At 41.4% G+C, this 27,540-nt stretch overlaps 1 protein-coding gene across 25 annotated transcripts in view; it reads left to right on the plus strand.

Moving 5' to 3' along the window:
- Positions 1 to 27,540, plus strand: part of SLC8A1 (solute carrier family 8 member A1) — a 375,587-nt gene that overhangs the window by 320,245 nt on the left and 27,802 nt on the right. For all 25 annotated transcript variants that reach the window (XM_072767223.1, XM_072767229.1, XM_072767224.1 and 22 more), the window contains 2 exons: positions 628 to 758; positions 4,905 to 5,004. In XM_072767223.1, the coding sequence (XP_072623324.1) occupies positions 628 to 758; positions 4,905 to 5,004 (231 nt within the window). The remainder of the gene's footprint in view (positions 1 to 627; positions 759 to 4,904; positions 5,005 to 27,540) is intronic.

Below are 27,540 nucleotides of genomic sequence, written 5' to 3' on the forward strand. Positions count from 1 at the left end.
GTCAGGGTCTTCTTAACAAATTTGAACTTTCCCCCAGAGAGGATGCCTGAAAGCACAGATATCTCAGTGAAATGGAATGGATGTTTTGCTTCTTCACTGGCAACAGGAGCTCTGGTTAAGATCAGAATTTCCCTTCCACCAACTCTTTGGCCCTGGAGCATTTTCTGTTGCTTCTAGAAAGTGGAGAGGAGGAGGCCAGATTCCTCCACCCCTTGAGTCACTCTAGTACTTTTTATTGTGGTTCCCTCAGTCACCTGCTAAGGGAATGTGTACAAACAGCCAGATGAACCAGCATCACAGGAGACAGCCAGGTGACTCCCTCAGAATAGATAATGTGCGGGCAGGGTCTTTCTCAATGATATGCCTATATGAGTTGCTTTCGTGATCTGCCACTTTGGCTTGTGCTCAGATTGTGGGTCATCCTATCCACTTGCTGTCAACAGTGATGCACTGCCTGACATGCCCAGCCTCTGGTCAATTCTGCCCTCCAGACTTCTGATCTCACCCGAGGGACTTTGAGTAGGTCATTAGGGCTTCCTTTCTTCTTCGTGTTCTTATAGCAGAATCCAGGGATCTCCAAATAAGATTGAGCACATTGCTAATTGTCTTGCCCTTCCCTTTTCACAGAGGAATATGATGACAAGCAACCGCTGACCAGCAAAGAGGAGGAGGAGAGGCGCATTGCAGAAATGGGGCGGCCCATTCTGGGAGAACACACCAAGCTGGAAGTGATCATTGAAGAATCCTATGAATTCAAGGTATGCTTACCAACACTGCCCACAGGGGAGGCTAGGCCCATCTTGAAACCAAGACTGCTCATAGTGTTAGCAATTTCTGGGCTGGCTCATTAACTGAGAAGTTTTTCAGAGCAGAACTGAAATTGGAAAGTTGACAAGGAACCAAGAGGCCCTGCAAACCAAATGGTATCAGAGCCAGGGTTCAGCGGGTGGGATCCGTCACTACACAGGGTCAGGGGTACCCCAAAGGGAGGACTTCCTCTGAGGGAATAGCAAGGAAGAAGCAAAGGTAGATTCTGAGAGATTATTATGTGTGGGAGAAACCAAGTTCTATTTGAAGAAGCAAATACATTCATCAAAAGCAAAGCACTGGGATCCCTGGGTGGCGCAGCGGTTTGGCGCCTACCTTTGGTCCAGGACGCAATCCTGGAGACACGGGATCGAGTCCCGCATCGGGCTCCTGGAGACACGGGATCGAGTCCCGCATCGGGCTCCCGGCGCATGGGGCCTGCTTCTCCCTCTGCCTGTGTCTCTGCCTCTCTCTCTCTCTCTCTGTGTATGACTATCATAAATAAATAAAAAATTTAAAAAAAAAAGCAAAGCACTTACACTGCTGACAATTAGGAGGCTTTTGTTTTGGAAAGGGATGGTAAGCTATCTCTATAAAATATCCATCCCATTGACAAGTTCTCATTTATATTTAGTCCTCCTCTTCAGATCCTGGGCCATATTAGCACAGTCAACATACTGAAGGTATATAGTGCCTATAACCAGAAAGTTTACAATTGAGCTGATAAAATTTGATTCTTGGTTCTCTGGATGATGAGAGTCATTTTTCAGAAGCTAAGTGGATGGGTCTTAGGATGAGCTTAGTATTTTGAGGTGAAACTTCCTGTCCATCTTAGCTGGTCCCTCTACCCCATCCCACCTTCCATTCCACCTCGTCCACACAGCCCTGACATCTGGGAAGACCCCAGGAGAGCCACACTTTAGTTCTGGAGTGGGACATGGAAAGGAACATCATTCTCTGGTTTTCCAGAACCACAAACCCAGAGTGTAGATGTATCTTCCCTCACTTATTTTTCAAAAGCAGACTTTGCTCCTGTTTGCAAAACCAGAATGAGGATCCCAAAAGGGAGAAGCAGGCCAGGAACTTGGAAACCTCAGTATTTTTTAGCTTGATGTTTCATAGTAGTGACTTCCTTTTTTTTTTTTTTAGCTGGGTTCATGAATTATTTTAAAAAATTGGTTCACAAATTGAGGTGCCTGATAGGAGACAGGTAGAAAGAAAAATGTCTTTTGCAATTAAAGTGGGATTTTTTAAAGGGTAAAAACGCAATTAGACTTTCCCCTTCAGGTTGCTACAAATCACTGTTTCTTTTGTTCATTGTCACGGAAAGAAGGAGCAGGGGTAAAGACCGTGACCACTGCTTTCTAGGCAGACCCCAACTGTCAGAGCTCACCTGTTGTTTGATCTAGAATCAGCCTTACTGCACACATATGACTCGTACACATACTCACACAGGTTCCCTGTGATTCTGGGGCACCAGATAACTCAGACTGTCCATTCCTATGGACCAGTTTGTCCAGATGTATCTAACCTCACTCTTCCTCATGCACCTTCTTTTCACCTAGAATCCAAGCTTCCTCTCCCACTCAGGGCTCTCGTGGGGAATAACTGTGTGTTCTTTCCCTTATGAGACAACCTTCAACTTTTACCTTTCATGTACCCATGGCTAAAAGGAACAATCACAGAAACTTTCTGCAGGAAGCATTGGGTTGGGTATGGCAGGGCACGGTCTTCCAGGCAGCAAGGCTTTCTTGGGTCCAAAGTTTTCTCCAATGCTCCATACATTTGAAAGTCCCCCAATTTCCTTATATAAGTTCACTTGTTTAGGGTTCTTACCTTCCTAGAATAGTTCCCATAGACTATTTCCTCCCACCTCCTCAAAATTCATCAGTAACTACTGTTAACACAAAAGGGAAATTGGGAACATGTTCTCGAAATGTCCTCAAATATCAATTTTGATATTTTGTTATTCTTTTAGGAAATTCTTTTTTTCTAGACCATACCTATTTTAAAGAACTTGTTCAGAGCTTTATAGAACTGTGAACTGCATTAAAGACCAGAATCTGACACCTCACAATGTCCAACTCTGCCCCTACCCACTGGTTTCCTGTTTACTATGTTGTGACTAAGAGCTTGACTTTCCTAACACCCATTGCTAAGGGTGAAGTTATAATAGTCGCTTCCAGGGCTAGGGCAGTAAGAGTGGATCACTGGCCTACAGGAAAGAGAATAGAGGTGAATAGAGATGGACATGTCCAAGTTCAGGTGTCCAAACTTCAAATTCATTTTATTCGGTCCCCCCTCCTCCTATAGGTCAAGGGAGGAGATGTATGCAAATTAAGTCCTAGGAAGAACCCAGGCTGTCCCATAGTTCCCCAGGGTTAACATGAACAAAGTTTATATCTACCCTGGGCTTTTTCTACACATAAATTTTAACTTTAATTTATTTTAAAACTTTGCTCTTTAGAGATATTCCTTGAGGCATGTCTGTGTAACTCTTACAGCAGTTTATCTCTTTATTGTTTATTTGCCAGGTGTTGGGATTCTCTGCCTTGGCATCAGAACAGAGGGCTCTTTTGGGGAGACCTGTTCCACGTTTCCATTACATTTAGGAAAAATCAAGGTCATTTCTTGTAACATTCTACACAGAACTTTGAGTTGGCATCAGCCAAGGTACTCAGAGGGCTCAATAAAATGGGGCTGAGTCCAGAGAAAAAAGACATGCTTGTCATGTGCTTCAAGTTACTGTGGCCAAGAGCAGTGACGGGTATAGCTGTTATCAGGGCCACTGGCAGGACAAGACACGAGGCTAGGGGCAGAAAAGGTCACCACCCTAAGGGAACAACCTAGCAGAGAATGTTGTTGAAGATACAGAGTGGGCCAGCTGGAGATGGGCCCTTTCATGTTTATTATCATCTCAATGTTCAGATGATGCTTGTGGAACGAATGCACTTGACATTCTGATGGAGCTTCAGACTTCTGTACAGGCTGCTCAGATCACATTTTCCTTCTTCCCAGTTAGCTGATAACTTGCTCCTTCCCAAACCATAGTCAATTCAGGTACATTGCATTAAACATGTACGGATTTTGGTCTAAGAAAAATAATGTGTGTTTTCTGCCTCTTTGCAATTAGTGGGAATTCGAGGATGCTCTGACAGTAAGTGTGGACGTGTGGTAGACTAGTCCATGTGGTAGTTTCTCTGGGGAGAGCAGCCTTACGTCCTGGAAGTGACCCTTCTCCCTGTAGTTGCTATGACGTGTGGTAGTGCTTTGGGTACATCTGCTTGCTTAGTTTGCCTGTGAATGTTTGGCTGTTCTATTGTTACCTTAACTGACATTTAGAAAGCTAGAGTGTGCTAATTGTATAAAAAAAAAGTGCTTAAAAAAATCTAAGAGGAAAAAAATGTCTAAAGAGAAAAGTAAAGCAAAGCATGGGGGAATTCAGTGCAACATCAATTGCAATGTTGCCTAAGCCATATGAATTAACCTTTTCTTATTTGCGACAGAAGTACAGTTAGAGTCAATTCTCTAAGAGCTGCCAGGCTGACAAAATCAGGAGCCAAAGAAAAATCTATTTATTGATGCTCATGCAGCAGCGATCTTGGGGCTTTGCTATCTGGCCGCATTTCATTGACAAACAAAAGTACGATAATAATAGTCTTTAGTTCCATAATCTATCTGCCAATTCCAGCTATTCAGAGATACGTAATGCTGAGCAGGTCATATATTAATTCAGTTGTAGGCAGCATCCTATAGGTGAAGCCAACAGAGAAACAAGTTCATAAAGCATTCAAGGGGAAGGGATGTGCTTTTGCAACATCTGCTATTTTAAACACTGAGGCCATTCTTCCTTGGCCATCGGGCAGGAGAGGAGGCTCATATTTGCTATGAAGAAATTTCTATTTCAGAATGGTTCCAAGCAAGGACTGTACTTGTTTGCATAATCATGACACTGTTTGATGTCAATACTGTTGTTCCAAGCCTAACATCCACTATCCTTTGTGTAACTCTGAGGTTTCAAAATCAACAAGGTCTTAGATTTCCTGAGGCTTTAACCAACCCAGCAGTTATCATCTTATTCTTTCCAACCATTCTAGAGTACCGTGGACAAACTTATTAAGAAGACAAACTTAGCCCTTGTGGTTGGGACAAACAGCTGGAGAGAGCAGTTTATTGAAGCCATCACCGTCAGTGCTGGTGAGTGCCTTTCTCTGCTATGAATTACAACGGTCCAAGCTGAGCTTGCTTTTCCGACTGTGACCACTTGGTCTGGATCAAAGCACCGAAGAACTTTCAGGGTAAAATTAAAAGAGTTAAATGTACTTGTAGCATACCTGCGCATTTCTGAGACTGATTTAGACTGTCTCGATGAAGCAAGTGTCTTAAACCTGGCATTCTTCTCCATCTACATTGTGTCTTTCTGGAAATAGACCAGATAAATTTAAAGACTTGTGTGTCTCTAACTCACACCGAATCATGAGGCTTTGTCTAGAAAATCCCCTGAAAGCAGGAGAAGTGGCCAAGTGAAGGTCACAAAGGAAGCAGCAAAATCATAGGTGGGATAAGGTGACGTTAAGACACTTCACCACTGCCATCTGTATCATTTTACGCTCTTTTCAGCAACATCCAACAAATAAGCGTTTCCAGTGGCTCTTAGAAGTGGAAATAGAATCACATTCTGTTTCTTCCTGTATAAGCAAAGTACAGAGTCTTATTTAGGAAAATCTTACAAAAATGAAGTTGTTTTCAAATTCAGGGAGTCAGAGACCTGAGAGAATTAAATATAGAAGGAGGTATCTTTTCCCTTGATTGTCATATCTTGTCCACTGCCTGTATGATTTTATAAAGACAGAGGAAGGTCCTTCCCCAAGATGCATGAAAGCAGCACCATTATGGGCTCCCCTGCCCCCCAATTCTTCTGCCCCATCTATATTGGTTCTTTCTCTTTAACAGTCCCCAAAGGTTCATCTTCTACTATTGCAGCTAATGAACAAAACTAGAATTTTTAAAATAGTGATTCCCACTGTCAAGTATGTAACCAGCATCACTGGCAGTTGAGCCATGACTTCTAACACAAACCCCCTCTTTCCAATCTGCCCCAGAATAATTTGACAAATCCCTGAAGTGCTGTGGGAACAGAGGGTGGTAAAATGTTTGTGCCTTTTTATTATGAGTGCTATTTATAATCATACTTTAGTTTCTTGAAATTGAGTATACAAAGGAAATTTATGCACATTAAGTGGTGGGAAATTGCTTGGAGAGCAGATTTAGAATTTACATGCCAATTCTACTTAGGGGAGGGGATAACCCCCTGTCTTTAGTCCCTTTGGCCTGCCATTACAAAATACCAGAGAATGGGTGGGATATAAACAAGCTCACAGTTCAAGAGGATGGAAAATCCAAGATCAAGACACTGACAGTTTGGTATCTGGTGAGAGCCCGCCTCCTGGTTCATAGATAACAGCTGTCTTCTTACTGTATCTTCACATGGAAAAATGAGCAAGAGGGCTCTCTGAGGTCTCATTCACAGGGCTTTGCCCTCCTGGCCTAATCACCCCCTAAAGACCCTACCTCCTAATACCATCATAATGAGGATTAGGTTTCAACATATGAATTTGGGGGTGGGTTTGAGGGGGTGGGGCACAAACAGTCTACAGCACTCCTACCTTATGGCTTTTGTTTTTCCATAAACCCAACATTAGTTTCTGAGACATGAGCTCTACTCCATCTTCACAGAAATAAAAACTAAAAGGACAAAAATAGCTTGAATAAGAAACTGCTGACAAGGCCAGCTGAAAACATTAAAAATAATACAATTGTTTTATGGGCTTTAATATATATCAGAATCAGAACATTAAAAACATTAAAAACAACATAAACTTTAATGAACCATTCTCAACGGTTCCTGGGTTTCCTCTGGCTGCAGATATGTGAGTATTTATATAATGGTCACAAGCTGGATATAATTAATTCATGTTTCTACATGTCAATCACTGTTCTTGGGGCAAGAGATACCACAGTGTGTGACACAGACAAACATCCCTCCCCATATGGAGCTTACATTCCAGTGAAGGAGATAGTAAACAAAGCAAATAAGAAAATAAAGTGTATGCACGATGGTGAGCTTGTTGTAGAAAACAACTAAGTCATGGAGAGAGACAAGAAGTATATGTAGGGGCTGCAATGGACTGTGGCCAACAGATGCCATCAACAGACACGTTGATGGTGCATTTTCTTTTCTCGCAGTAGCGTGGGTTTCTATTGGTTTATTCACATGTTCTCGTAACTCTCAGAGACCAGCGCAAACATTTTATGGCCACTCCTTGGCAGTAGCAAAGGGCAGCCTTCAACACTGAGAGAGATTATGCTGTGCACAAGTCCAAAGTTGTGATCCTGATCAGAATTGATATAGAGTGAAACAATTATAAAGATGCTAGTACTTCTTTACTTTAAAGGGGGCAGATTTGGGTTTGCAAACATTTTCATATATAATGTTGAATTAAATCCTCTCCAAATTGTATCTCATAGGTATTAGGATTATCCTTATCTTGTAGCATCTGAGCATCGGCAAGGCAGTTATAGCTTTGGAACAGTGCTCAGAGCCCCAGTCTACCAAATACCAGTCCAATGGGCTGTCTACTTCCCTTAAGAGAGAGAGGTTTCAAATGAGGGAAATTGCCCCCCACCTCTGTCTTCTTGAGGGACTCTGGTCCTGTCACCTTTCTTGGTGCCGTGGTTTCAGCACTCTGGATGGGACAAGTTCCTGCCAAATCCTTTGAAAAACTGTTGTTAATGAATGCGATGTATAACCTCTCAAGTGTTCTTATTTGTCATGCAGTAAATTGTGTTTTATGTTTCTAAATGACTGCTTGGGAATAACACAAAATTGCTCAGAAATTTGCAGGCTGCTGGGTAAATTGACCTTATTTACAATTTGGAGACAAAATATCAGAAAAGCAAACCCATATTTTATAGGCACTGAATTACATGAAGGGCAGTTAGAAAGCTCAATGTTTGTCATTTTGATTAAATTTAAATGTCTAAAGAATGTTAATATTCTTCACTTGTTAAGTGGACAATAAAATTTGTAAAGCAGCATTTATTGAAAACAGACTTTCATTGGATTTTGAGATTTCATGGCTAAAGAGTTGAAAATCAGAACCATTTGCCTTATTAAAAATATTAAATTCCTTTTAAACAGCTCTTCTGAGAGGCTTTTTTCCTATGCAATTTTCTGTGCAAAATTGAGTCTATATATCTTGCTAAACTAAAATAATAATTTTGGAAATAGGATTTTGCCTCTGTTTCTCACTAATTATATTAAATTTAGTTTCAAGGTAACTCCTGGCAGTCTTTTTTTTCCCCTGCTTTTCCTGCTCAGTATCTGGGCCTCCTATGACCCTGTCGTTTCTGAGAACTAAGTTCTTAGAGTCTAACATTTGAAGAGTTCAAAATTCATGAGACTCCAGAGATTAGGTAGGGATTCAATAGTCATGTCCCTGCAGCTCTCCTTCTGTTGCCTCCTGGGTGGAATTCCAAGAGCAATGGCGCGCAGCAAGTTAAGTGGCTGTCAGATGCTTGCTAGGCAAGTCCAGTACCATCAGGTACTTCTAAGATGTGTCAGCAGATGCACTTAGAAGTGAAGCTACAATTCACTGCATGTCCAGTTTGAATTTTCGCCAAGTCCTCTTTTTTTTTTTTTTAAGATTTATTTATTTTAGGAGAGAAAGCGTGTGTTCACAGACACGTGCAGGAACAGGTGAGGGACAGAGAGAGGGAGAGGGAGAGAGACTTCAAGCAGACTCCACACTGAGAGCAGCGCCCAATGCAGGGCTTTGATTCTATGACCCTGAGATCATGACCTGAGCCAAAACTAAGAGTCGGATGCTCAACTGACTGAGCCACCCGGGCACTGGAAGAAGAAATCTTTCTTCCTCTCATCTCCACCCAAGCAGAATGGAGGGATGACCTTAAGAAATTGCATACCAGCTGAGATATAGAGGAGAAACAGATATGTCAAGGAAGAGGGCAAACATTATCTGGGTAAAGAGAACCAGATGTCAATGCTGCCAATTCCACAACCACCCTATTATTGTTCTTCACAACAGTTTTGGGCCATGGTTGGGTGAAGGAGAATGGTTGCAATCCTGGCTTTGGAGTCCAATGTGAATTTGTGTCAGACCTCCAGAAATTCTCAGGGTGACTCAGGGCAGATCACCTCCCCTCTAAGTCTCTGTTCCCTTGAATGTAAAGGAGATAATTTCTCCTCACACATGGAGCTGCTGTAAGGATTAATTAAGGCAATTCATAATTTCATGAGGGCTGTCTATACATTTAGATACCACAATTCACTGTTTGGGAGGCAAATCTCGTTGAAGATTCTACAATAAAAGATAACCGAATTTTGTGTGAATATAGTCGATTCAGTTTAATTAACTAAAATGATTAAGTGACTAAAAACACTGCTTTTCCCTTTTGTAGTAAGAGTAACACACACCATTTTATAGGTAAAAAAACAGAGAATCAGAAAAACATTATTTGCTCAAGAAGCAAAGCTGGTAAATGGCAGTGCAAATTGGCCCAGAATCCTACCCAGTGTGAAGAGAGCACTCACTTGCTATACCTGGGGGCTGAGTACGTGCCTGTGCATACACACATGGACATGCAGGGATGAGCACACGGATGCACACATACTCTGATAGACACACATGTGTGTGCATGCAAACATGCATGAATACACAGAGACACACAGACCCAGACAGAAGTATGCACACTCAGATACACACAAGACAGGCACTGAGACATGCACAGGTATCTCATATAGAGCATGTCTTTTCATCCTTTGGACAACCGAGCCACAGCTGACAGTAGGAAGTGTTTTTATTTTCCTTTAATAGTCATTAAGTCTCCTGAAGCCTTGCTCATAGTCCCCCACAGAGAATACCCGCTAGTTCCCTTAAAGAACAAATGGGAGCATTTGTTTGCCTGATGCATTTATAGTCTTCTCCTGCCTCATAATTTGTGATATTCTCTAAAGAAAGTCAACACGCTGCCCTCTCTTTTACCTGATAATTTTACCAGCACTAAGGATTTTTTTTAAAGATTTATTTATTTATTCATGAGAGACACACAGAGAGAGAGAGGCAGAGACAGGCAGAGGGACAAGCAGGCTTTCCACAGGGAACCTGATGCAGGACTCGATCCCAGGACCACAGGATCACACCCTGAGCCAAAGGCAGACACTCAAAATGCTGAGCCACCCGGGTGTCCCAAAACTGGGGAGTTCTGTCAGTGGCCGATGCTCCACAGCATCCCTGATGATGCTGTGCGTCACGGCCTACCTGTTTTGGACCTGGAAACCAATATTATTCCCACCAACCCACCTTAAGTTAGGTATTTCTAGCCCAATAACAGTATGCAGTAAACATCTATTCTAGAAGGAAAGAGATGGAGAGTTTTCAAAGTGTAGCCTCAAAGAAACTCAAAGTGTAGCTTCAAAAACAAGTGAGAGGATGCTTTAAAAGTGCCTAATTTTCTTCCTGCTCCTTAACTGGAAATCAGAAATGCCTGCAAAATCCTCCACAGTAGAAGGGCAGACATTCAACACTAGGCCAGGCTGGTAAGTGCAGCTGGCCTGTCCGCCCTCACTCTGCTTCACAGTAGATTACAGCCAGAGACCCGACTTCAGCTACATAATGAGGGCATGTTTTCCTCAGCCTACCAAATCAATTTAGAGACTAGTTCAGTTTGGGGATGCTTCTGTCATCAGCTCATCATCCATGCATGCTATGTGGAGAAATAGGTGCCATCAATTAAATTGAATTATTGAATAGCAGAAACTGTCAAGTCTATGGGGCCCCAGACATCAATTCATTTGAAAATACTGTCAGCCTGAAGATGGACCCACTCTGTAAGCCTAAATGAGTAATAAAAATGGTGCTTCAAATGAGTTTCACGGGATTGCCACGCAACCTAGTCTAAGGAAGAATCTTCCTAGCCTCTCTTCTATTATTATTGAATATCATTACAAAGGAGATACTCTTATTACTTAATGTGTTAACCCTGGAACATTTGAAAATGCCATTTAAGCAGTTAGGAAAAAGGCTGCTGGGTCAAGTTTGGCACAGCCTCAACATAATTATAAGACAGGAAGGAAAGGGAGGAAGGAAGGAAGGAAGGAAGGAAGGAAGGAAGGAAGGAAGGGAGGGAGGAAGGAAGGGAGGAAGGGAAAGGGAAGGCAGACAAGTAAAGTGGAGGGAGAATGTGCTGGGGACTGGGAGTTTTCATTTTTCCCTGCTTCTTGTGTGACTATACAGATTTTTAATTATCGTTTATCTAAAAATCATAAGCTGACTTTTTCATTTCAAGGACAAAGGTGCTGGTTTTATGAGAAATAGGTACAATGGCCTTAAAAGAAAGTCTATCAAAGACCTATGCATGAAATTATGGTTCATGTTCTGTTTAAATAATATTATAATTCATGGACTGTCTCTACCTGGCCAATGCTCTATTTATATTATTTCTATTCCTCACAGCTATACCCTAAGGTAAGTAATTTTTTTTCCTGAGTTTACAATTCTGAGGCCCAGGGTGCTTATGTAAACATATCTAGTTAAGGTCACACAACGAGCAAGTGGCCAGCTAGACTAGGAAGCCCCGTCATTGTGAGTCTAACACTGGTAAGCTATTAGCAAAACCCTGGATGTCCCTTCTACAATTTTAATTCAGGTCTTAAGTGGCCAGATTTCAATGAGTCAATGTAGGAAAAAGGGACCATGTTGATGAACCCTTTACTCTCAGTTACACATGGTGAAGTGAAGGGTTTGGAAATGAGTGTGAAAGTACTGGACAGAAGTATAGAAGGACCAGAAAGAAAACCAATTGTGGAAAGTGGACAGCATTAGTACTGCAAGGTTAATCCCATCATAAAGGACCCAGCAACACTTCCAAATTCTTTTTGCGATCTTGGAACTGTATTTATATCTACTGCTAGAAATCATGTCAGGTCTTTGGACACAAAACAGAATCAATGTCCACCTTTTTCTTTTTTTTAGCTCCTACTGTGTTTCCTAGTGGTATTGTTACAGGATCTGTGTTTCAAAGAATGAAGAGGGAGACCAGATGAAGAGTGGTGGGCAGCAAAGAAAAGTTTATTAACCAAAAGCATAAAGCCCCTGGAGAGGGAGGGGGGCCCGAGTAGCTTGCCCCCAGAGTTTCTAAGTTGTGAGCTCTTTTGTACAACTCTCTTAAGCAATCGGGGTGTACTGAGTCATGCCAATCAGGGCTTTGGTCCCATAGCTGCCTACTTTTTAGGTTATATCCACGTGCTGATGGTCTTTTTTGCTGACATCTGGGGGCTTAGGTCTTCACTGCTCCTGCCCATGATACTGACATATGCTTTTGTGGTTCATTGTCTTTTTTTAGGATGTTTTGCAGAAGTCATTTCTGCAAACGCTGCAAAGCAGAAGGTCAGGGAAGTCCTAGCTAAGCTGCAAAACAGGATGTCAGTGCTGTTTTCTTTTAGCTGTCCTGACTCCATATTTTCTTGTTGGGGACCCTGGCCCTGACTACCTCACTGTCCAATTAATCCTAATAGTATGATTAGTTATTCTGGTAGGTTTCTCATGCTCTGAGCACTAGCTTGCTTGCATTAATAGGAATAGCAGTTATTTTAAACTCTAACAGGAGATGTGAACAACACTGTGTCATCCAACTTGGCTTTCATTCCTTTTTCTAGTATATAGCTAAAATACTCATATTCGTTGTGATAGTGCATATACCATGGGTGACAAAGCATTTCATGTAAAAGTTGTATGTTGGAATCTTTGGCTTCTCTGGAGACTTGAGTTCAAGTGGTCAAAGACCCACCAACTAGTTGGATAGCTCTAAACTAGTCTCTAACTTCACCTGTGAAGTTGGGGGATTGGTATAGGTGACCTCTGTCTCTGGAACATGGAAATACTGAAGGATCCTCTGAAGGACCCTTCATTTTCAGCAATAAATGTCAACTTGCTTTCCCTGGTCCTGCTGCTTGAAATTTAGGGCTCTGACTTTAATCAAGTGGAATATCTGCCTTACAGTACCCGTTAGATAAATTGGGTAATTACACCAACTCAGCTAAAGCTCATTTAAGACATCTAATGCTTACGATACTCGGTCTGATGGTCACATTAACTAAATTTAGTAGCTGTTCTTCCTTGCTTTGAAGAAGATATTAAGGAGGTAAAGCTTCTTTAACTTTTTATCAGAGCCCTTTTCAAAACTGCCTTCACTGGATTATAATTTAGTTACAGCTTTGATTTTTATCTTTAAAAGATAATTTTTGAAAAGTGTTATTTTATCTTTCCTTAGAGTTAGAATAATTATTCATGATGTCACTCACTATAAAGAAAAAGCAATAAATTCCTACTTTAGTTTAAAGAAGTTTTTCCAACAAATTAATTTTTATCACTTCTGCAGTTAGAAAATCATAAGTGTATAATTCAATGCTTTTTTATTTGCTTTGGCCATGAGAAAGCCTATTCGATTTTTTCCCCAAGTGGTCAAAATTCACTCATTTCAGATGACTGAAAGCATCTTTTATTTTCGCTTCCTTCAGACATCAGTATCTCATTTTATCTTAAAACATATTATGCTCTATTAGCAGGTGCAAATCCAAGTCCTCTTAGAAGTAGTAAGAATCTAAATTAAAATCCTTTTTTTGTTGTTGTTGTTGTTTTAAATCACAGTAAATCTGTCCCATTCACCATTATTTCCCTAGCATTTAGGACAGTGTCCAACAATGATAAGTATTTATGGGAAAAGAATGAATGAATTTATGTGTGAATCAATGTTATTCAGTCCCCATGTAACTGGATTAAAAAGCCTGTTTTCACTACATCATACAGCTACATATGATCTAGAAGAAAATATGTATAGATACATGCATGCTCTTACATAGACACATGCCACCTTTCCAAAAGTTTCAGACATGTGTAATTCATCTAGAATAAATACCTATACAGAGGACATGCAGATACTCAGATGCATGTATTTGTACACGTAAAATACTATCCTCATACATGCAAATCAGATATGCTAATATTTATTTAAAAATGGCCTTATCTATCAGTTTTCATAGTGAAATTTTACTAGTTAGCTGATAATCATGATCCTAACTGAAAAAGAAGAAAAGCAGAGGGCGTGAGGAAAAAAGGGTTATAGTAAGTTCCAGAGAGAAAACTATTGGGGCCATATTGGTAGGTAGGCAAAGCAAATCTGGAATATCTATCAACTTAAAAATGTCAGTGGTAGCAGGATAATCAGGGAGCTTCAACTCTGTTTCAGTAGGAGGCAGGCCAGGGACACAGGGATGGGAGCACAAGAGGGTGGGAGAAAGGAGCAATTATCTTCTGGCCCTTGGATACGCTATAGCCGATATTTCTGAAAATAATATTGGCTTGTTGAGCTGTTTTTCTTTTAAATTGCTTATTACAAAATCTTGAGGAAAACATGCACCGAAGGGCTCCAGAATGATTCAGCGCTCTCATTTGTAAGCCTCAAGTCACGTCTCTGATGCAGCTTTTGTGTGGAGACAGCAGCTCAGCCCTGCAAACAATGCGCCATCACTGGATCCGGTAGCTCTTTAGTTGGCATTGGCTGCTGCGCTGTGAATACAGTTTTAATGGTTGCTTACAAATCAATGCACGAGGCACGGGGTAGGGAGGGCTCTTCATCCCTAGGCTGGAGCCTTTGTACACTGTTTACAGTGGGGGAAACCTTTCAGCATAATCCAAAGAGGTGGAAGAAAGAGAAAACATAGCCACCCCCACCACATACACACACCCCAAGGCAGAGGGGAGCCTCTAAAGGTGACTTGCAGCATTCATTCTTGCTGTTCACAGTCTGTTCTCTTGATAAAGAACTTGCCATGCTGATTCCTGCAACCAAAAGCCACTTACATAAGCCAACAGGTTTTGATACCAACCCTAACCCCTACCCTATTTATCTCTCCTGCCTTGAGTTGCCTGAACATGTCTGGCTGGGTGTTGTGTCTTTTGTCCTGTTGGAGCATCTTAGCCCAGAATCCAGCACAGAGCAAAACCGGAGCTGGTCCAACTTCCCCTTATTTTAATAAACAAGAGACTGAGACCAGAGAGGGAAAGTGTCTTATCCAAGGTCACACAGAACCTGTTTTAGAATTCTTGGTTCTTGCCAAACTTTCTGGCATTAGTCTCTTTTAGTTGTTTTTGGGTTTTTTTTGAGCTGGTGTTTGTAGAACCCACACTTTAGTGCTTATTCCATCCATGCCTGTCCCCTGATCTTACCTAAGGACCTCTGAGCTTCTTGATGACATGATGTCTTGGGATTCGGCAAAGCAAAGACCAAAACTTTCCTGAGCCAACTACTTAGCAGCACTGAATGAGTCAACAGTTGTACCATTGGTGGACCTGTGCATTCATGAACCCATCATGGCAACTTTGTGCAGCAGGTATTCATGAACCCCTTTATAAGATAGGGAAACAGAAACTGGGATTCAGACCCCAATCTACAGGTTCTGATCCCAAGCTCAATCCTCCTTCCATCTTGTCACACTTGTGCCTCCCAGAGTTTAATGCCTGTGAGCCATAGGTGTACTCTTACTCTTCATACTATGCTCTTACTTCAGGGCCTTTGCACAAGCCCCAACCCAACCCAAGGAAGACTTTCCCTCTGTCTGGATGTTCTCACCATTAAGGTCTCAGCTCACAAGCCATCTCCTCAGAGGAGTTTCTCAACTACCCAGTCATAAGTACACTACTTGACTTCATTATTTTCATAGCCCATATCAGTATCTGAAACCATCATGTTTGTTCATTTGTTTTACTTGATTGCTATCTCTCTCTCCTGGACAGAATGGAAGTTCTATACGGTGTTATTTGCCTACATCTCCAGTGCCTAGAACTGTGCCTGACACATAAATTATTACTAAATATTCACTGAAAAAAAAAAAAAGAATGGTACAAATTAAAGTCACTCTTTCAACCACTCTATTCCCTTTAAAGATTTACTGCAGATAACTGGTCCAGGTGAGGAGTTCAGCCTGGGCATGTGGTGCAAAACAGTGACTTAAAATATTTTAAGAGTTCTGACCTCTAAGCTTAATAACATTTGTTTCCTTGCTTTAGCCAGATAAGAAAAACAGGCCATAGACTTACAGATAATGAGAGGGAAAGAGATATTTTTCAGATGGTTTATATTTGAAGAAAGCCATCACAACAGCTCCATTCAGGATTGTTATTTACGAGACTGGCAGACAAACTTGATTGTTGGCATCCACTGTAGCCAGCCTCCCTCTAAGACAAGCGTACATGAACAGGGAGGGAAAGAAGATGCTGTGTCTGAATGAGCTGATTGCCCCACCCAAGACAGATTTTACTACATATAAAGCATACTACTTCTCTTAAAAATCTGATTTATCTTCAGCACTAAGGAGTATGTTAGTAATGGCTATCCTCAGTTTCCAGGAGAAGAAACCAAAGCACGTGTAGTATCTGTGAAGTGCCCAAGAACATGAAAATCACTGAAGTCCCTTTGGTGTCCATGGCAGGCCAGTTTACTAGGGACTCACTGAAATCACAACAGAGAGAAGGAAATGCAGGCAAGCGGATGAGGAGTGCCGAGTAATTGCAATCACTCTGTATTGTGGAAACCAAAGCCCATGATCAGAGTCTTAGATGCTCAACTTACATTGCCACTTTGCCAGCAAATCAACTCACAAACTTCAGGATCAGAACTAAGTCTTGTCAAGTGGTCGTCAGACCAGGAAGGCAGGCAAGGATCAGGGGTGCTGGGGGTGGAGAGCAGTTGTTGAAGTGCCCATTCCTTCTGTTTGCTACGCAGAGAGGTAGATGTGAGCCACCAGAATGAAAAGGATCCCACTTCTCAACAGAACCCATATAAACCACCCATAGAGGATTTTCCCAAGATGAAAAGAAAATCAGACTCTTAGGAAAACAGAAACTAGAGCCATCCATTCATTCCCTGAAAGAGCATTCAGTATTTTATACATGATATATACGGGGGCACCTGGGTGGCCCAGTCATTTAAGCATCCAGCTCTTGATTTTGGCTCAGGTCATGATCTCAGAGTCATGAGATCAGGCCCTGAATGGGGCTCCACAGTCAGCAGGGAGTCTTCTAAAGATTCTCTTCTCTCCCTGTCCCCCCCCCCAACTCATGCATATACTCTCGCTGTCAAATAAATAAATCTTTTTAAAAATGATGTATGCAGAGGATTATTTTAAGAAGGGTAATTATTTGGGGTGCCTGGGTGGCTCAGTTGGTTGAGTGTCTGACTCAGGACATGATCTCAGGGTCATGAGATCAAGCCCCAAATGTGGCTCCACACTCAGCATGGAGTCTACTTGAGATTCTCTCTCTCTTTTTGCCACTCACCTCATGTTCTCTCTCTCTCGCTTGCTCAGAAAAAAGGGTAGTTATTTTCTAATTCAAGTTTTCCATAAATCAATGCCAGATGAGCTTAGGTTTTATCAGAATGCCTTTCTGCTAGACAAACCACAGAGAATTTTTTCTGTGGAAACAGTGGGTCAAGTAATTTCAGTGAAGTGGTGGAAAGAGGTTAGATCTCATAAGCAAGTCACTTAAACGCTTCGAGTCTTGGTTTCATCTTGAAAATGGAAAAAATAATACCTACTTGAGCAGGGTGCTAGGAGGATGAAGATTAGGTGGGACGTATATATTTATTCATGAACATGAGGGTAAGCGCTCAGGAAGTGAACCTGAACTCTTAGCTTGATCACAGCAGTCTTTATGCTCCTTTGCATGTGGGGTAGGCTTTGGTATACATCTAACCTTATATAAATTTCAACCGTTTCCTAGGACATAACATTGAGCTGTTTGTTGAAAATTACAGGGTTATTGCTGCCCAAACAGTTCCTCCAAAGCTCAACTTCCTACACTCTAGGAGGCTAATTCAGGCGCAGCTGCTGATATTTACAAAGTGTTATCAGGGCCCTCAGGCCCATCTTAGAACCTGGTGTGCTCACAAACCACCCACTATTACTAACCCATCTAAACCGGCAGGAGGCATCTACACTTGCTGAGTATCAGTTCTACTTGTTGAAGGTTTATTTCTTAGGTGCTCATGTCTACAGGGCATGTGCTTCTCTACTACAGGAGCCTCAATTCTGTCAATCGTACAGTTGGTAAAGGGTAAGAGTACACTGAATTTCAAGATATTTAGCTTGACTTGAAGTTATTTTGCAGAAAACAAAGCTTGGGACAAAATCACATGACTAATCATGTCACCCTGCGATCATTTAGGCACACTTAGGGCACAAAGAAAAAGTCTTTTGAAACACAAAGGAGGGATGTGGCTCAGTGGTTGAACATCTGCCTTTGGCTCAGGGCCAAAGGTCCGAGGTCCTGGGATCAAGTCCTGCATAGGACTCCCTGCATGGAGCTTGCTTCTGCCTCTGCCTGTGTCTCTACCTCTCTCTCTATGTCTCTCAGGAATAAATAAGTAAAATCTTTAAACTAAAATAAGACAAAGGAGGCTAAGCTACACAGTCAGATTTCAGCTTTAAACTGATTTGTTCTGCTAGTAATCAAACTTACATGGAACTGGAACTCCTTAGTAGATCCTTTTTCATTTTGACACTGGCCATGATTGCTGAGAAGTATTTCTGACACATTAGACATCTTTTGCATCAACCTTCCTAACATTAAGGATCCTGTTAAGCTGGTAAGGATCCTGTTCTTTCATCCAGGGTTTCATTTGTTCCAGACGAAGTTGAAGTTATTCACAGAGAGTGAGTTGCCTTCTTGTGTCCCTTCCAGCACTGTCACATATCACGGGTCCCTAGCCCCTCAAGTATGAACTGAAATGAACACTGGTCCTATGGAGGAGGATGGCCCATAGCTGTCTCTGGCTTGGAATTGGGGGATAGGGACAATTAACAGGGCCCATTTATCTTCAGGGCCCATGTAGGTGTTCTCTGTATCCCATAACAGGCCAGCAGTCCAAGTTGCAAATCTATAGCAATCTTGAACTGACATTTCATGCACAGTGGTGTTGATACCCAATATATTTATTTATCTAGGGGCATAGAATAAAAACTAGAAAGCTGTCAAGTATCTAGGAGTAAACTACATACACTTAAATGTGGGCATGCAGGCACACGTATTCCAGACATTGAGTGTCCACACTAATTCAAATCCCCACTAGGTAGTGAAGAAGGGCCTCTCAGTATATGCCTAAGCTTGCTCTCAGACTTTTGCCTTAGGGCAGTAGGGCAGGAAGACTAGAGACCACCAGCAAGCTTCACACCAAGGATGACTAGCTTCACAGAGACTTTTTCACAGTCCAAATACATTTCCGAGAAAGCTTCAAGAAGGAAAGTTCTTAGAAAGAGCTGGCATGATGTCAAAGATACAGGTATTCTAATAATAGTTTTACTGTACTGAAAAGACGGTAAGGAATCATTTCTCTTAGAATAATAATAAGGACAGGTTAAACATTGTACAGTTGTGGGCCATCTGGGTGGCATGGAAGGTTGAGCATCTGACTCTTGGTTTCAGCTTAGGTTGTGATCTCAGGGTCATGAGATCAAGCCTGGTGTCAGGCTCAGTGCTCAGTGCTGAGTCTGCTTAAGACTTTCTCTCTCTCCCTCTGCTCCTCCCCCTTGCCCCCCCTCACTCTCTCTCCCTCTCTCTCTAAAATAAACAAATCTGTAAGAAAAAAACCATTGTGTCCCCCCGAATCAATTATACTAGTATGGGAAAAGGAAGACAAGAGCTAGAAATGACATTGAAAGAGTGAGTTGTTGTTGCTTTAAAAGTTATATGTAGGACGGTGTGTGAGGTGGCTACCAAAGCCAATGTGAACATTAATGTAAGTGAATAGCGTCCAGAATGCACAAGATTAAAGACCTTCCCCAGTGCAGGTGGGTTAGGTGTCTCTTGAAGTTGTATTCAACGCCATGCATCATATTCTAAAAAAAAAGAAGGATGCCTTAGTGGTCAGAGGAGTATGGCCAGCCTGATAAAGGAATTCGAGCAAGAACTGAGGTTGGAATCAACTGCCTGATGGAATGGCATGTGGAGCAAGATTGGACCTATTCCATATGGCCTATGGTCCTATGGGACCTGAGAAAATGAGTGGAACCTACCAGCCAGGACCCCTAAAATTTGGATTTTGAGATCATAAACCCTCTAGTAGTTAAGACCCTCCAGTGTGGCACAGGTGACCATTTTGTAGACAGATTTTTTTTTATTCTGCATTTTGGGGCTTGAGCATTTTTTATTCTGCATTTTGGGGCCTCCTTGCCCCCTTGTAGACAGATTTTAAAGGAATTCATGTTAAGCAGATAGTTGACCTTAGCAAGCTCTGAAACCCTCCCAGTGGTTTAAGTCCAAGTATTTTCTAATACCCACATGTTTCATTTGATAAAAGCAAATGCCTGCATTTTTTTCCCCTCTATGCTTTGACAATGCACAGATCTAGGAATCTGAGTAAACTGTGTTTTGAGATCTCTCTTGATAAGGATTAATCATGCAATATACTTGGTGGAAAAATTACTGATATCTTCTACTTTTCATCAGAGAACATATTTGTAAGTACTTCCCAACCATTAGGTTATAGGAAAATGTTTACAGCACTTCTCCAAAATCCAGAACAAGAGGGAAATTCTTGTTTGGGAATGAATCTTTGGGTGCATATAGAAACTGTTAAGAGTGGGAAGAGATGAATAAATGTTTTCTCACTAGAAATAAGATATAAGCATATAATAGGGAAAATGGGAAGAAACGTCTTTAGATCCCTAAGTGATCAAGACAGTAAAAGCCCTCATGTATCAAATGGGGGATGGTGGGGGAGGGAGAGATATAGGAAAACAAGAGAACAAAAAATTCAATCAAATCACAGTTTGTAGTATTCCTTTTAAAATGAGGAGGGGTGAATTTTCAGATTGCTAAGGTTTCTTTCATCTTAAACATTTTATGATTCTGTCAGAACCTTTGAAATCAAAAAGAATTGGAAATCTACAACTGAAAAGAACTTTTTTTGAAATGGCTGTGTATCAGGTTGCAGGAAAAAAAGTGATAGCTATGGAGGAGAAAGCCTATTCAATCAAATAAAATAAACTTGTTAATTTGTTTGGTGGCAACAAATCTTTGTGCTCAGAAACTAAAGAGACACAAAATCAAATCAACCACACTTGGAAAGAAAGGAATAAAACTTCATCAAGAACTTTGGCTCAGAACAAGTGTGTATTGAATGTAGAAAACCACTGTAGTGATCTAGCTTCACAGTTGTTGATTTCTGTATTACATGGGCTGTCATGTAGGACTTGCTGGGCCTGGATCATATGCACGGCAGTGTGGTTGGCAAGATACCATCCTATCTTCACTCTGTCATACTCCTGGAAAGCATCTGGTCATTCTCATTATTCCCTTAGTTGGAGAATACTCTTGCAAAAGAAAAATAGGCTAATTATAGGCAAGTACCAAGAAGTAATTGAAAGTCAGGCCTTCCTTCAGATTAACAGCAGCATACATTCCCCAAACTGCTTTCCATTACAGACTTGTGACAATATAGGCCAGTTTCCCAAATTCTAAAGAACTAGATGTACACCAGGGTGTTTGATTCAGAACTACCTGGCTGACCTTTGACAGCTAGAAATGGAAATTAGACCTTGCTCTACTCAAGTAAAGATTCCGAAATGGTCACAACCATGGTGCCCTCCCTTTATTTATTGTTTTCTGTGTTTAGTTGGCCAAAAATATGTCATATCTAGAAAATAAATTACAAGACAAATATGGTGCAGCAGTGTTTTTAAATTCCTAAAAAGGTAACATTGTATCTATGTAGCAGTAGGCATTAAAAGTATTCTTGGGGATCCCTGGATAACTCAGCAGTTTAGCACCTGGCTTCCGCCCAGGGTGTGATCCTGGAGACCTGGGATTGAGTCCTGCATCAGGCTCCCTGCATGGAGCCTGCTTCTCCCTCTGCCTTTGTCTCTGCCTCTCTCTCTGTGTATGTCTCTCATGAATAAATAAAATCTTTTTTTTTAATAAATAAAATCTTTAAAAAAAATAAAATGAAATAAAATAAAATAAAATAAAATAAAATAAATAAAGTATTCTCAAATTCAAACTTTGAATCAAGATGTGATTGATGCTAAACTCTACCTGCTTCAAAAAGACATCATGCGTAGTGTTCCTTGGGCTGTTAGATCAAATCCCAACTCAGCCACTTACCTATTATGTGATTCTTTTGTTTGAGATTTTACTTATTTATTGATTTGACAGAGGAAGAGAGAGAGCACAAGCAGGGGGAGCTACAGAGGAGAGGGAGAAACAGGCTCCCTGCTGAGCAGGGAGCCCAAGGTGGGACTGGATCCCAGAACCCCAGGGATCATGACCAGAGCCGAAGACGGAACTTAACCAACAGAACCACCCAGACATCCCTGTGATTATTTTAGAAAGTCACTTAAACTCTCTGAACTTCAGGGGGGTTTTGTACGTACGATGGGATTAATAATGCAGCATTATTATAAGGATTAAATTAGATTAGGTGTGTGAAAAAGTTTATGTGCCTGTCACTTAGTAGCCACTCTATCATTCCCTCTCTCTGTTCCTTTCTTCTTTTCTTAAAATCAAGCAGCTTGGGAAAGCAGTGGTGATAATGACTCATTCAAACAGAATATAGATTCTGTAAAATCAGGATACTCGGATCATATTGATTTACTACCTTCCTTCTGACAAGTAGCAGTGATGGAATATGGCACATCTGGCTGTAAAGGGGTTTATGGTTTGACAAGAGACTTTCATATTACCTCTTCCAGTCCTCACCGCTGATCTAAAATGTGAGAATTAGGAAATTCATTTGACAGATGAGGAACTGAGGCTCAGGAAGGTCAAGTTCTACTCTCAAACACAAGCTATGAGAACGAGAAATTGTCTTAAGTCTTCTGACCTAAGTCAGACTAAGTCTACTACAGACTACGTCTACTACACCTCAGTAGCCTCTTTTTCTGGTTGTCAAAGCTCTCCCTGAGGCCAAACCCTGAGTGCCTCTGGAGGGATGCACACTAACACCGGGTCTATTAGATGTGTGGTCATCTGCAAGTGCCAAGCCCAGGATTCCTGTTCATGATCAGTGGTACTGATGCCACCTTTGTTCTCATGCCGTAGAACAGGGTCAGTCCAAGTTGTTATGTCAGTAGTTGAAGTGATGTTCTCTCCTTTATCTGTGGTTTTAATGATATGACTATTTTTGTAGTTCTATTTAGGAAGTCCAGCATGTCTCAAGGAAACCATTTGAAGGGCCACAGGAAGGATTAATCAAATGCAGCTTATTATCTTTCCATTAGTGGAATCCATAAAGCTGAAAAGAAGTGTTCTGAGATAAGCCGATCTTTTGCTTGGGATCCTATAAAAAGAAAGCTCCCCCCACCCCAAACTGCTTAGTTCTTTGCTAATGCAGAGGAGGGACTTGAACGAATTACGCAGCCTCCAATAAGCCTGAGCTGACACACCTACAGAACTGGCAGGTTACCATCATTTTTGCCATCCCATAAAAGACACTCCAGGTGTTTGTGTTTGTGTTTTTAATGTTCCACTGCTCTTTGCAAGGAACAAACTTTTAAGTATAGTCCTGATGGTGATGAATGAACATCATATTTCCTTTTCCTTCTCCAAGACAAGGTAATTGTACATCACACAAGGCAGTCAGTGGTCATGTTTAATATTTTAATGGCATCTGAGTTGCAGATTAAAATTTATAAAGAACAGTGTGATCCCAGGAAAAAGGATGGGAAGCCATTTCTACTTTCAAAAGCAATAAAGCAGATGGGCCTCCCATTCCAGACTTAAGTGCTAAGATATTTCAGATACCTTGTAATGCTGGAACCCTACAGAAGGGAAGGAAATTTCTCTCTCTGTCCCTCTCTCTCAGACATTGACTTATTTTGCATTGCATGCTTACAGATCATGAAGATAACTCCAGAGGGCAAGATTAAATTTTGTTTCTAAAAGCTTAGGCTGTAACTTTAGGACCCAGCATGTTGACTAAGCAATTAAGGACTGACAGGGAGGGCAGCCCTGGTGGCTCAGCGATTTAGCGCTGCCTGAAGGCCCAGGGCCTGATCCTGGAGACCCGGGATCGAGTCCCATGTCAGGCTCCCTGCATGGAGCCTGCTTCTCCCTCTGCCTGTGTCTCTACCTCTCTCTCTCTCTTTCTCTCTCTCTCTCTCTGTGTCTCTCATGAATAAATAAACATGTAATCTTAAAAAAAAAAAAAGAATTGACAGGGAAACACAGTACAGTCCTAAGTGGAAGACAATGATGGTAACTACCGTGCTCATCATTATCTCGAAATATCTTCACTTTGAAGAGAGGATCTAATTATTCCCTTGCACATCCCTCATGGGAAAGGTGTTATTATTTCCATCTTGAAGATGAATATAATGTCTACTCCTGATTTATAAGTGTCATTTCTTATGAGAAGTTTCACTATTTGCTTTCGTGCTCATACTCACAATATGATTCTTATACACCCCAAATTAGCTAATTTAAGTAGAATTAGAGGCAGAATAATGCTTCCATAAATGACTAAAATTCAATGTTTTCCAAATTGTTTTAATCATATACCTTATGAAACAATAAAATGTCCCAAAATATAGAATATAGGAACTCATAAGGATCATATACAAAATAAATATAACTATAAAGTCTAGTGCATTTCCTGAGCTTTTGTAGGGTATGTGCAACTCTTCTCTCTGGGATGGGAAGTGGGGGAGAAGAGGACTTACAGGATTAATGATTGTCTTCCTCCTCTTTCTAATAAACCCTAACAACTACAGCTCTTATAGTAAGCTCTTCCTGGAGCTAAAACATAGGATAAAAGGGAAATAGAAAGAAAAGTAAAAGGAGGAGCAAAGAAATGGATGAGCAAACAAGAAAAGAATGGATAATAGAAACACTGAGTGGTTGGCCTTAAATATCAATGTCATGACACTGGAGGCTTCCAAAGAGACGGTGTTAGTTTGTTAGGGCTGCTTTAACAAAAGACCACAGTCTGGGTAGCTTAAACAATAGAAATTTAGTTTCTCACAGTTTGGAAAGATAAATGTCCAAGACCAAGGTGTTGGTGGGTTTAGTTTCTCCAGAAGCCTCTCTCCCTGATTTGGGAGAAGGGCTGCGTTCTTGCTGTGTCTTCACAGGGTCCTTCCTTTATTTGCGTGCGTCCCTGGTGTCCGTGTGTCCCAGTATCCTTCTCCTATAAGGATACCAGCCTGATTAGATCAGGGCTCCACCCTAACAGCCTCATTTTTAACTTCGACATCTCTTTAACGTCCTATTTCAGAATATGGTCACATTCTGAGTTTAGGGCTTCACCAGATGAATGTGGGGGAGATAATTTAGCCCATAACATGTGCTTTTATTTAAAATCATCTCTGCTTTCAGGCCAGATATTAGAAATGTGTAATAACTATTCAGCATGACACTATAGGAAATGGTTGTTAAAAGATAAACTGAGGCACATTAAAACTTTTAAGAATTTATTTGAGCAAATATGTATTCCAATTAGGCAGAGCCAAACCAGAGTGGTTTAGGGACACTGCCAAGAGAAACAAGGGGAAAGGCTTTTATAGATCAGAGGTGGAAGTAAGGCAAGGAAATTATTCGATTGGCTATAGCTTCAGTGGTTGCCTTATTTGGTAAAGGCTTAGGCGGCTGCTTGTGATTGGTTGCTTTAAAATTTTGTTTTCTCAGATACAAGTTTATTTCTGAAATTGATGTGGCTTAGGTTTTCATTTCCTTTCATAGGTCACCAAGGCATTAGAGCTACCTCAGTCACTTTAACATGGTCAACAATGCTGTCTTACTCTAGCAAGTCACACACTTTTCTATCAGCTGGCCTGACTTGCCATCTTTACCTACCTAGTCTCCAAAGAGGATTCTATTCATCTGCTGGGAGCTTCCTCCCAAAAGTTCACTGGAGATGGTGCAAAGCCTCAAAGGGGAGGCTGTTTTCTCGACAGATCCCCAAAGTGTTTTTGCATAATAATTCTGACCACCTGCTCCCTAAGAGCAAGCCATTGCTTTGTTTCTCTTCCTTTGAGATGACAGGTGACAAATGGAGCCATTCTTCTTTTCATGTTTTGTGAGAGGCACTTTTCCCTCAAAACTCCTCAGCTTTAAGGGTTTTCTCAGTAATGATCTGCACCAGACAGTGTCACCACTGAGTGTCCCCCAGAGAACACACATATTTGCTCCTTGCTGGTAATCTCAGGCCACACAGTCAGCTGGAAAGTCTGACAGCCTCACCTGCTGCCAACTGCATTAGTTGGACAAAGGAAAGCATATCCCTGGTGTCAAGGTTTGTGGGGATGGGGAGGTGGTGAACAAAGTCCCCAAGCAGCTCTTTCCAAAATGGCACAAAATGAAATTGTATTTGCCACCACTTTAAGAAGACTTGACATTCAGTATCCCAATTTTAAAATATGTGAGTGGGGATTATATTCCATTATAAATGAAGTCTCTGTTTTAGAATACTATTATTGATTTCCTGGTTCCTTTAAATAGTAAGCTTGGTGCATTTCTTAATGTACTAATTGTGTTAGGTAATTGGCAGAACTGGGATATATGTGTATATATTATGCAAAGTCAGTGGAAATTTGTGCATACATTCATTTGGTTAACAAGCCCTTAACCAGCTTATCCCACAAGCCAGAGATGGGACCAGGTGCTAGGGACACAAAAATGAACAAACTCCTGCCCTCGCTGGGCTCATGATCAACTGAAGAAGAGAGTAATGGGCTAGTCTAGAGAGAGACTGGTTCTCAAGTCGAGTATGTATCAGCATCACCTGAGCCACCCCACACCCCATCCTCTAGTTTCTGATTCAGTAGGGCCAATTTGCTTTTCTAGCAAGTTCCCTGGTGATGCTGATACTACTGGTCCAGGACAATAGTTTAAGAACCACCGATCTAGTGTCTCAAGTGTTAGGAGGTTCCGGAAGCTCTGAGGTGGAATTTCCAGTCCTGGCTGGAGGGCAAAGGGGGATGTCTGAGATTTCACAAAGGAAGTAAGTTTTAAAGGATGAGCTGGGAAAGGTAGGGAGGGCAGGATTAGGACATGCGGAACACATTTAGTTGTAAAGGACAAAAGTAGGAGAAAGTACTTATGGTTTGAAAAAAATAGAAATAATTCTGTTTGGCTAGGATGAAGTTTGAGTTTGAAGTAATTGCAAGAGATGAAGCTGAAAAACTATGTAGGGCCCAGAGCTGTGATTGAGGGCTTTGTGTGATTATTTAACCATGAATCCCCAAAGCCAGGCTCCAAGCTGGAAGATCCTTAGTTAGAAGAACTTCATCATAGTTATCTTTTGTCTAAAGAGACTTCTTTCTGAGCCTGGCACAGAGCTTCCCAGTCTTTTGGAAGAAATCCTTTTCATTTCCCTAAAATGACAACTCTCACTGGAGGTGGGAGGACTGTCGAAAGGGTGTGTTGATTGCATGTAACCAGAACTGGATGAGGACTTAAGCTTTTGCCATTCAGCCATGAACCACATGAGGGAGTGTGTCAGTAGCTTAATAATTAATTGGTTGATTATGATGGACTCTTAGAAAACTCTAAGCTCCAGTCACCTCTAATGACCTCCCGGTTACTCAGAGGGGAGGGATGACAGGCCAAGGAAGGAGGGAGTTGGAGACAGGAAGACCCCGCCGAGCACAGGTTGTGATGA

This window comes from Vulpes vulpes, chromosome 8, assembly GCF_048418805.1.
Source record: "Vulpes vulpes isolate BD-2025 chromosome 8, VulVul3, whole genome shotgun sequence".
In the NCBI taxonomy this organism is placed as follows: Eukaryota; Metazoa; Chordata; class Mammalia; order Carnivora; family Canidae; genus Vulpes; species Vulpes vulpes.